Consider the following 11,913-nt stretch of genomic DNA (forward strand, 5'->3'; position numbering starts at 1 on the left):
CACTTATATAATCCTACTTCAGTCTGAAAATGTAAGTGTTCATGTGATAACCCCTCATAATAATAAAGAGTAAGCAGGGATGCTGAAACTACAAATAAACTGATGACTTGATCATTGTATTATCAGCAAGATTGTTTTACCAGAAAGGGTTTGCGATTTACTTGAAGGTTCCAGGTTTGCAGCATTTAGCAGTTGACACTGTTTTGTGGGTGGGATTTCGGAAAGAGCACTGGTGACAGAAGTAAGCTCACTGCCCACTGTCTGAGCTAAGGGCAGCTCACAGCATAGCTGAGTCTTCCACGTTAGGTCTTCATATACACCACCCTCGCCATCAGCGGGACTCAAAGCGGCAAGACCTGCAACATATGGATCTAAATGTGAGTGACGTGCTTTTATGTGTTTTAAAACAATATACTAATATATACTGTACAAGATCCTAACCTATATATTGTATATTTTTCTAACGCCTTGTATTATGACCAAAAATGAACATATTCATGAAAGTATTCAAGAATAATGAAATACCTTATTCCAGATTTAGACTCTACATTATCAGGAAGATAAGACCCTTCCTCACTGAACATGCCACACAACTGCTTGTTCAGCCACTTGTCATAAAGCTCTCATTGCAGGCCTCCCTGCATGTGCAATTAGACCTCTGCAAATGATCCAGAATGCAGCAGCACGTCTGGTCTTTAATGAACCAAAGATAGCACGTTACACCACTCCTTGTCTCTCTCCACTGGCTGCCGGTTGATGCACGTTTCAAATTCAAGGCTCTGATGCTGGCATACAGAACAGTCACTGGGTCTGCTCCAGCATACCTAAAATCATTTCTGCTTTCGGCTAAGGAACGTCGCCTTGTACCAACACAAAGAGGCACCAAAACACTTTCCAGGACTTTCAGATTCATCATACCACTTTGGTGGAATGACCTTCCCAACTCCATCCATAAAGCTGACTCGCTCTCTGTCTTCAAAAAACAACTTAAAACACATCGTTTCCATTACACTTAACCAGTCACACAAAAAAAAATTCTTGTTGCACATTAATCTGTTTTGAATAATCTTCTGATGCTAGTGAAACGTTGTACTATGGCACTTTTCGAACCACTGTCTCCTTAAGATGATTCGCATATGTTTTCCTCTTTTGTAAGTCGCTTTGTATCAATTCTAGGGAGTGCAGTGTTTATCTGAAAGCTGCTTGTTCAAGGATAAAACACTATGTATGGCTGTCACATCAGCTATTATCCTTTTGCTTCCACACATAAATATGTAGAATTGAATATGTGTCCATTTTTGCTGAAAAATCATATTACTTTTATGATTAATACTTAATTATTTTGTTTTTTTATCAACACCGTTTCAGAGCATTTATTTCGATGCAATGAATTGAATTCATTATTTTAATTTCAACAACTTATTTGATATAATTAAATATTTTAATATAATCATTCATCAAAAGACAAATCAAGGTGCTGCAACAAAATCGTGATTTCCTTCACTGGCCATTTGCTCCCCGAACTCCCCGCCCGGTAAGGAATATGTGTTTCCTTATTGTGTATCCTGTTATTTAAAAAAATTAAATAAATAATACTTCTATTTTCAATAATTTTTATTGACATATTAATTGTAATAAACTACTGAAAAACCCATATCCATTGATAACTAATCTGAATAGCCTATAAAGAGGAACACATTTCACTATGGTGTTTCTCTGAATCTCAGAAATGTACTAAATCCAGTGTTTCTTAGTCAAGAGCATCACTTTTTAAGCCCATCCTCTGGAAACCGAGCAACTAAATTCTATTATAAGAAACACATATAATAATGTATTATATCGCACTGTATAGCCCTTAACCATTATTGAATTAAAAGCTACATTGGACTTGACAGCAAACATGCAGCTGGTGTGTGAGCAGACACAGAGAAAGTGTTCAAAATTGTGATATGACCCCTTTTACAATTCAGTTACCAGTTCAAATGCTGTCACCCTTCAGGTCTGTAGAGCATCAGTTTATATGTGAAGCCCCTTGCTGATCATTAAACGTTTATGTATCTGATTCATGATGTGGGTTTAATCACCTCTCTCCTCCGCCCCTTACTTTCAATCTACCTCTCCCTCTACTTTCTACTTTCTCTCCCCCTCTGTTTATCCTAATCTCATTTATCAGCCTACTGCTCTCTGTGCGCTTAACCATATCCCACACTAATGCATCTCTGATTTGGGCAGAGGGATTGCTGACAGCTGGTGGGTGTCCAAGACACTTTTTAGGTTGTTGCCTTGGCAGCAAATGGGAAATGGAAAACAACGAAAAAAACGCTGGATTGTTGGTCAGGTTATGTACGACACACTGAATTTGAAAAAAAAAACAAAACAGGAAGAGTAAGTTCTATGAACTTAAAATAGTGCCTAAATGATTTACATGCACAGACTAAGATTTGTGAAAGGATAAATCAAATTGCAAGCGTAAGAAAAAAATATCAGCAATATTGTAATGCTTTGCCTTAGTGTAATTCATGTGTTGTGAATCTGTAATTTTGTATAAACACAAAGTTTATTTGGTGTGCATTCTTCTGACTTCATTTTTTTTTTACACTTTTGGCACTGTTTCTGCACCTAAACATTTGCTTGTTCGCTGTCCTTTTCTGCATATCGCGGCGCCGTTTTGTGGTCCGTTCTGCATAACGCGGCAGCTCATTTTGGTTTATTTCGCGGGAGCAAAATCGGCCTGCTCAGTTCTCCCGCTGGCTAGACCACCCATGATCGGCCCCAAAGTGTGTCGGACCACCGGGAATATGCTTGGTATGCCAGACTGTCAGTCCAGCCCTGATGAACAGCAAAATGGATTGGCTGTGTAGAATCAGTCTGTATGTGTAACATAAACTACTGCAAATGTGTAAATGACTTGGGTTTGTGGCATAAATATTTTCCAGAAATAATCTGAAATACACCGTTCTGTCTTCCCTTTGTTGCGCTCACACTTTTGGCATGAATTTCTCAACGAAAAATGTTTTGCAAGCGCGAGGAGGAAGGCGGGTCTACCTGTTTCTAGTAACCAATCAAATTAGGTTTTCCTTGACCAGTTTACTCTGACCAGATTGGTTTAATAATGTGACAGATCGCTTGTTCTTCATATTCCTCTGGGTATCTCTCCTCTCTTAAATATTACATTTACATTTTACATTTACATTTATGCATTTGGCAGACGCTTTTATCCAAAGCGACTTACAGTGCAATTATTACAGGGACAATCCCCCCGGAACAACCTGGAGTTAAGTGCCTTGCTCAAGGGCACAATGGTGGTGGTCGTGGGGTTTGAACCAATGACCTTCTGATTAACAGCCCTGTGCTTTAGCCACTACGCCACCACCACTCCAGTGGTGAAATATATTAAACTGAAATATACGCTGTCAATCCATTTAGCTGTTCGTGACACTCTTTCTTTGCTTGAATATCGATGATTGCAGGTTTGCAATGTTTTTGTCAGTTTAACAGTACCAAAAGTGTAAACGCAAAAAAAGGAAGTCAGAAGAATACAAACCAAATTTACTTAGTGTTAACATGCAATTACAGATTCACAACACATGAATTAGACTTAAGCAAAGCATTAAAGTATTGAGATATAAGTCTTTTTTTCTTAAGCTTGCAACATGATATACACTTTTACAAAACATTCTGTGCGCATGCAATATATTTTTACGCTTGCAATTTGATTCACGCATCACAAATCTACTCTGCGCATGCAAATCATTTAGGCACAAATTTACCTTCATAAAGTTCAGTAAAGTAGGGAAATGGAGCATCCACTCACCTTGTGAAATGGTAATGAAGTTCACAAGAAGTGCAAGCCTGATAAATAAAGACCTGGGGAAAGAGACAGCATCTGTAAAATGGTTCAATATGGATATGACTCACTATCTTTCTCCACCGTGGGATGGTTAAATCTTTCAGTTCATGCAGCGTGACAGTAATCTTCTTTGGTTTACTCATATATGCGGCAGAGACTCGTTTAAAATGGTATCTTGATTCAAATGCACTGTTTATAGTATAAGAATGCTTAATTTGTCTAGGAATTAAATCAGTATTGATCATCAGACATTAGACTCACTATTGATCGGAGAAAGGTGCATGAAGTATGATGCACCTTTAAATATATGTGATTTGTGTTCAACTGTGAATAATGAGATTTGTGCCAAAAATATATAAAATATGTACCTGTACCTGGGTATGCGCTGTAAAAAAATGCCACTCTGCAATTCTTATCTTAATGTGCTATTTCTATCTGATCTAACTCTTGTGGAAACCTATTGTAAAAACCTACTCCATTCAGGTTGATTCAGTGATGTTAAAGGGTTAGTTCACCCCAAAATGAAAATTCTCTCATGATTTACTCACCCTCCTGGCATACCAGATGTGTATGACTGTCTTTCTTCTGCAGAACAGACATTAAGATTTTCAGAAGAATATTTCAGCTCTGTAGGTTCTCACAATGCAAGTAGATGGGTGCCAAAATTTTGAAACTCCAAAATCGACATAAAGCGAGCATAAAAGTAATCCATACGACTCTAGTGGTTAAATCCATATCTTCAAACATGTTATGAAAGGTGTAATGTTTTGGGCTAAGTAATTTTTTATCATAAATTCTTCCCCCTGCCTAGTAGGGGGCGATATGAATGAAGAATGTAAATCACCAAAAAACAGAAGAAGAAGGATTAGAATGTGAAGTGGAGATTGACTGAGCAGAGAGGAGAATTTATCGTAAAAAATAATAATAGTAAAAGAAGAAAAAAAGATAAAATATAAATATATCTGTTTCTCACCCACACCTATCATACCACTTCAGAAGATAACGATTTAATCACTGGAGTCATCTAGAGTACTTTTATGTTGCCCTTATATGGATTTTGGAGGTTCAACATTTTGGCACCCATTCACTTGCATTGTGTTGAGAAATTTTTCAAAAAATCTTAATTTGTGTTCAGCAGATGAAAGAAAGTCATACATATCTGGAATGGCATGAGGGTGAGTAAATGATGAGATAATTATTATTTTTGTGTGAACTAACTAATCTAAATATAATTTCTTACTTGAATAAAACATTTTAGCACATGGACATTTTTAGGTTAACATTTGTTAATCACAATTTTAGATGTATATTTACAGTATACAGTATGAATGTATAAGGGAAATTGCATATCTTAGGTTCTGTCATGTCATCCTTCTTTCTATGAAGTTTTAACAATTTTTAAGTCTCTAAATGAATCTGAGCAAACAGCTGCATGTATAATAATAAAAAAAACTATTTGCAAATTGCAGTTTAAAATAGTTTTAGATAAGAGTATAGCATGTCACACCATTGGACATTTCAACTTTTAAGATTATTTACTATCAACAACCAACCTATGACTGAGTTTAACAAAGAGTATTAGGAGAAAGTGTCAACAAACTCTATTTCTCAAAGAGCAATATGAAATGTGCACATTATCACATGAAAAGTTCAAAATAATTCAACTGATTTACTCACAGCAATGGAAAATTTCCTCTCATTAACAATTCATTAACCACTAAACAGGTAATTAATAATACACAGAAGTAATAGTCTACTGCTTGCCATAAGCAGCAATGCTCAAATTGAAGGCAATCATTAAATTCCAATTAGAGATACTTACATAATTTCACTTGATTCTGAACATCATTTCTCTTGTTGATGAAGTAGATCTTTCTACGATGAGAAGAGAAAAAGGGACACAGACAGAGAGAAAGAGAGAGAACAGAAAATAAATGACGATGAGCAAAACATCTGTGTGGAAAACTTCTCAGACAGACAATTTTGATTGAAAATTGAGTATGAATGAGTATACTGAAGAAAAATGTGGACTTTAGTTTTACTCTCTTAGCCTTAACAGAACTCATTTCTGACTCACTTGATGGAAAATAAACAGTAAAGCACAGATGGTTTTATCAAAGCAGGGACAAAAAAAACGTTTTGGCATGCATTGAACACATCAGGCAGTAATGTGACACCTGTTTCAGAGTGAATTACTCTGCTCGATCACATTAGGTTTTGTTCTTTCACAAGAAAAAAGGGCTCTTGGCTTCCTCTCCCTAAGGAGACAAATCACCTTTCTTGCTCAAGTCAATGAAAAGCATGACTGCGTCACTGTTTTCACCTTGATTAACCAAATTTAAAGCATTTTATCTTTATTTCCTCACCAAGCTGAACATTTTACTGCTCAGAGATTGCTCTTTCATTGCTCATGGAGACATAAGGGAGTTCTCAGTTATGTATTATAATTTTTTTCGCAGATGTTTCTCATAAAATCCCTTAGAACAAATAAGAAATAGTTATTGATAAGACAATTTTAATATACAGAAATTCTTCAGAACTATAGAATTAATGTGATTAGTAATTTAAAAATCCGGCAAGAGAAATGTTTGAATTCATTTTGAAATTGCTGACTTTTGATTGTAGACAGGTATGAGATTACTGAGGTCTGATTCTCATCAGAAAATTCTGAGAAGCAAGAGCAGACTTAAGCAACAGTTTTTAATCTCCCGGAGATCTTATTTGTGATTTTTTTTCTTTTCCATGATCAGTGCCTCTGGGTTTCTTCAAATGCTAGGTTAAATACACATTGCACAACATTGTTTAGTTTATATGCCGGCACAATCCAGTCAATGGCAGCAACACACCATTATGTTTAAACATAATTACCTGGCATTTTATTCTGTATATTACGAAATCTAAACCTGCTTGAGATTTCCACAATGCTGTCACAATGTGTCAGCCAGATAAGTGCCCTACTGAGCAAAACTACTCATCAGGACAAGCTCCATATGAGGTAAATGCATAAGAACTAAGAGGCACAGTATATCAGACATCATGCTTCATTGCCCTGCATTCAGCAAATACTGTACACAACTACAGGTCCCATAATGCAAGGCTTTCCACACCATCTGTCAGAGACACCTGGAGCATTGTGATCAAAGCTGCTGAACCAAACATCATATAAGATAATCTAACACAAAAACAGATCAGACCTGAATATAGAGGGAAGCAGGCAAGTGGCCATTCACTCCAGTAGAGCCTTTTTCCAGGAAGGATCTTATGATAATAAATCATACATAAATTGTGTAGCCTTGTTTCAAATATCAAAACAACTTTGATTATGTTCTATTTTGAATCAACAACATAACACCAAATGCTCACCAAAATGACTATTAACGCAGCATACTTTATATACCAATCTAGTTCTAAGCTGATAGCTGAATGGTTTGACTATTTGAGCAGAAACAAACTTTGATTTTCTAGTGAAGCCATGATAAACATGGCCCAGATGCTCTTAGTCATTAGGCTCATGCTTTTATTAAAAGCAACTTTACTTAATACTGGGACAGTACCTCCTGTAGCAACCTAGATTCTTGCTCAAAGGCAAAATGGTATTAAACGACATAATTTATATAATTGAAATCCCACTCCTTGGGCTAAATTCCTCTTCTGATGTTCTCCATCTGTCTCACAACATTTTTTATATACAATACCTCCTTTCTACACTGACATCATGGAGCAGGGAATCCTGAAATTTCTCCAGATACAGATGGGGAAAGCCAAGAACTCTTGGGCTGGTCAGACCAAACGCTTTCTTAGGCTAAAAAAAAAGCTAGATGCAGCGAAGCAAGTAAAACAGAACGCTGGTGTCTCGTGAAGCATTTTTAAAAGTTGAATATAAATACGGTGCTGCTGCGCGAGACTCTGAAAAACACTGAAATGTCACGCAGCGGTCAAAGACGTCGGTTTATCCAAGCGCATGGGGCCCTGAGGCCCCCAAAACAAATTTCCACGCTGTCTTTTTCCTATGTATGCGGAAGTATGTGGTTTAATTTGACTTATTTTTTAAGCATCTTACACAGCAACATCACATTTTTTTAGATGTTAGGTTAAGTTAAAGAGAACTTCAAGCAGAGCCCCTCTACAACAGTGAGCCTACAAGTTTAGCAATAAAATGCATAATGCGACAGTCCCAGACATTCTATGGATGGTACACTGGTGAGGACACATGTTGACCATGTTGATCAGTTTAAGGCTCTTATCATTCATTTGTGTGCAATCATAGGTACAAATGGTGATTTGCTGTTGTAAAACGCTAGATGACCTTTATGCCAGAGATTATTTTATTTCCTGAGATAAAAAACCTCCGCAGTTCTATCATATGAGAGAGCTTAACAGCAAATTCTTTTAAATAAATTATAATAATAATAGAAATAGAAATAGTCTCTGGTAACGGTCAACTAGCCTGTACGTCTATGGTTACGATGGTGAAATCTGATGCTGAATTTTTTATTAAGAATATTGTGGTTTTGGCCAATTATTATTTAAGTACATAAATGTCGATTTTTTTTTTTTTTTAAATCATCACATCTTCTTGCATTTCCAGAAGGAATTATTGGTCTCCAACAAATCGTTAAAATGTATGCATAACAAAAATGCCCTAAAGTTGTGTAATCTTTTGGAGGTGTATTTTGATTATTAACCCCTTTGTGTTGTTTTAATTTTGTCTTCTTTTCCCTTCCCTTTGTTGATGTATTTTTTTTAGATATAATTTATTTAATTATTATGTTTTCCTACTTGGATTTCTTGATATTGTATTAAGTTGTTGTTTATTGAGGCATCTTTTGTAATACGTTCACGGGGGAGTAAGTCACCGTTTGCGGATAACATACAAATGAGTGCAGTAGGCTGACACAGTTGTTAAATCATAGTGTCTTCATAGTTAATTATCAAAGCCAGACTTTAAAATACATTACCATAGAAACAATTATGTGATTTGATCAAAAATACAGGGGACATTAGGGTGATTAGACATTAATGTAGCTGTGGCAATTTACTATAACATATAGGGGGATGATCTAACAATGATTCTCAAGCTTTACGGTCATCACAGATCACCAATAGTATTTTTTGTTTGTTTGTTTTGTAACAATACAATAAGGTTGTATTCATTTAATATAAGTTAAGCTTAATCAACAGCGTTTGTGGCATACTGTTGATTACCACAAAAATAATGTCAGTTTGTACCACCATGATTGGTGGGATTAAAAGGCAGAATTGTGAAGTTTATAACTTTATAAAAGCACTTGCATAAATTGTTCTGTTAAAACTTGTGCATTATTTGAGCTGTAAAGTTGTTTAAATCATAATTCAATTTTTTTATTTGTTTTAAGGTGACGACATTAGGTCGTCATGGCAACAAAGTTGTAAAATTGGATATAACCACAAAGGTGTTTTATATAACTATAAAGGTGATTTTAATCAGATTAACATGCAATTTGTGTATGTCTTTTGCTATACTTCTGACATTTGTGGATTGGCCCAGTTCACTTCCATTTTAAAGGTATAGTTTGCCCAAAAATTAAAATTCTCTAATCATTTATTCACTCTCATGCCATCGCAGATGTGTATGACTTTCTGTCTTCAGCAGAACACAAACAAAGATTTTTGAAGAATATCTCAGCTCTGTAGGTCCACACAAGTGAATGATGATAGTTGGCTGACATAGTTGTTAAATCACAGTGTCTTCATAGTTAATTCCAAAGGGATTGTTTTGTGTTAAACAAATTGAAGATTAGTGGTGAATGTCAATGCATTAAGTGATCAGCTGTTTCCTCACAAAAGTAGTTTATTCAGCACACTGAAGCATCTCCTCCACAGACATCCATTCAAAAAAACTGCCTCTTGTCTCCTCACCAGAGTACCGCCACAGATGTTATGCTATTTTATGCTAAGCTTGCAGGCTCCCCTTATTAGAAGGTAGGGATTGATGATACCACTTATTTTCTTTTCGATCCAATACCAAGTACTTTTAGGCCAGTATCGCCGATATCGATACAAATACCAATACATCTAATACGTTGAATTTTTTATGAATTCCTTGGATAAAATTAGTAACTTAAATTATTACTTAATTTTCTATATATATTTATAGGCATAAGCAGATAATTATTAGGCTGCTTTGTTTACCTTTTAAAATGTTGTAAGTATAAGCAACACATAAAACCACAAAATTAACCATAGATATTAATAAATGGCTACTAAAACCAAGTTACAATATGGATAGAGTAATGCTGTAGCAAAACCATGTTTAATTCTATCAAAACCTTGGTTACTGAAAAAAATAAAACATGGTTACTGCAGTCGTGGTTACTAGTCATGGTTAATACAATATTACTACAGTAAATCCATGGTAGATTTTCATAAGGGTATCAATTATTAACGAGGATTAAAGATCATTATAAAAATTTTAACGCCACTGAATTTAAATAAGCCTGTAAAAATGGTCACACAAGTCCATTATAATACATGTCATGTTTAGCTTTGCCATTACTTATTGTGAATAACTCCAGTTGCTGTTTTTTACCTCAGGAAAGCACTGATCCCTCTTTGAACGAGCTCTGTGACTGAAATGGTGAGCCTGTCTTCTGGTGTAGTTTAGCATTTCTGTGCGTCAAGATTGGCGGAAGAAAAAATAGTTCCGGTGCCATTCAACAATTCACTAATAAAATATATTTTTCCCACTTTGAAACTTATAAGATGCATTAATATTCATGTTATCTAAATAATAAGACCACTAGTTGAAAATAAAAACTTAATAATCTATATTTGTATGTGAGGATCGATATGCTTGATACCACATCAATATCGGAAATATCGATCCTTTAGTATCGATCCGCCCATCCCTATTAGAAGGGATCTGTTACAATTATTCTCTGTAATGAGAATAATTGTACTCTGATAGATAACTCTGGAAGAAAGACCAAGACATCGCGTCTACGTGTAAATAAAGTTGGCACATTATACTGAAGGAAACGTTTAAAACGCATTGCCCAGTTTACAGCATGCAGGTTTGTAAAATACAAAAGACCGTCACAAACAAAATAACAAACAATCAAATAACTAAATAGAAAAAACAAATACAAATTTGCTGAGGAAAGGAATATGATTCAAATAGCGCGATCGGAATACGGACTTGCTAAAACTCCACAACAGTCTTACCGCTAGAGATCATGTGCAGAATATCACACCTGGGATCGCACACTGTCCGTGAATCTGATTGAAATGTGTTGTCAAAGTCTTGCGTGTCTTAATTTTCCACCCAGAAACTAGGACAAAGCGATCCAATGTAAAGTTCAGCTCTTCGTCCTTTAATGTAATGACTGTAGAGGCGAATGCAGAAGAGCAAAGGCGTGTGAATTCTGAAATCATCAGCGTGATTTTTCAGAGCTGTGATGTGGAATCGGCATCTTCAACTGAAGCATTGCTGCTGTGCTGAGTTTCCCGCCGGAGGGAGTGGCATCGATCTTGAGCGTGTTGCGTCACACCATCATCATCGCGAATGTTTATTTTTTTCTCAAGGAAAGAAGGCATGCAAATAAAAAGGAGAACAAAAAGGAACGAAGGTATGCGCTTGTTTTATAAATGTAAACATGAACTTAACTTCTTATTTACATTAATTATTTATCCCATTACATAAACTAAGAAACTATAAAAAATAAATAAAAAAGCCCACTTTTCAAACTACTGAACATGTTGTTGAACATTTGGGTTATTTTTTTATACCTTATTATTTAATTATTAACAAGGACTACATAAGGACACATTTCACATGAAAATGTTTAATCTGCTGAGTTGAAATTTCACACTAACCTTACAATCTCATAATAATGCGCTTTTGCGTCTGTCTTTTATTTACGGCAACGCATGCACGTCTTTTGTCGATACGTCGTGTCTTGTCTCGAGCGCCGTGTTTTAGACGCATTGTCAGTTTAAAAAGAACGTCAGCATTCAAAAAGGATTCTCGAGAGACCTGTGTTCACTTCCAAGTGTCCGTCTACCTTGACACAAGGATGCGTTTG

At 35.7% G+C, this 11,913-nt stretch overlaps 1 protein-coding gene across 2 annotated transcripts in view; it reads right to left on the reverse strand.

Annotated features, from left to right (window-relative positions):
- The window catches only part of LOC127654082 (leptin receptor-like), a 47,314-nt gene extending 35,993 nt beyond the window's left edge, over positions 1-11,321 (reverse strand). Inside the window, exons 1-4 of one of the 2 annotated variants that reach the window (XM_052141062.1) lie at positions 11,083-11,321; positions 5,673-5,725; positions 3,815-3,867; positions 141-356 (exon numbers count right to left, since the gene is read on the reverse strand). In XM_052141062.1, the coding sequence (XP_051997022.1) occupies positions 141-356; positions 3,815-3,867; positions 5,673-5,674 (271 nt within the window). In that variant the 5' untranslated portion in view covers positions 5,675-5,725; positions 11,083-11,321. Of the gene's footprint in view, positions 1-140; positions 357-3,814; positions 3,868-5,672; positions 5,726-11,053 lie in introns of both variants that reach the window. The other variant, XM_052141061.1, reaches the window with a different exon arrangement.
- Positions 11,322-11,913: the final 592 nt, after the last annotated feature.

The sequence above is a fragment of the Xyrauchen texanus genome, chromosome 13, assembly GCF_025860055.1.
Source record: "Xyrauchen texanus isolate HMW12.3.18 chromosome 13, RBS_HiC_50CHRs, whole genome shotgun sequence".
NCBI lineage: Eukaryota > Metazoa > Chordata > Actinopteri > Cypriniformes > Catostomidae > Xyrauchen > Xyrauchen texanus.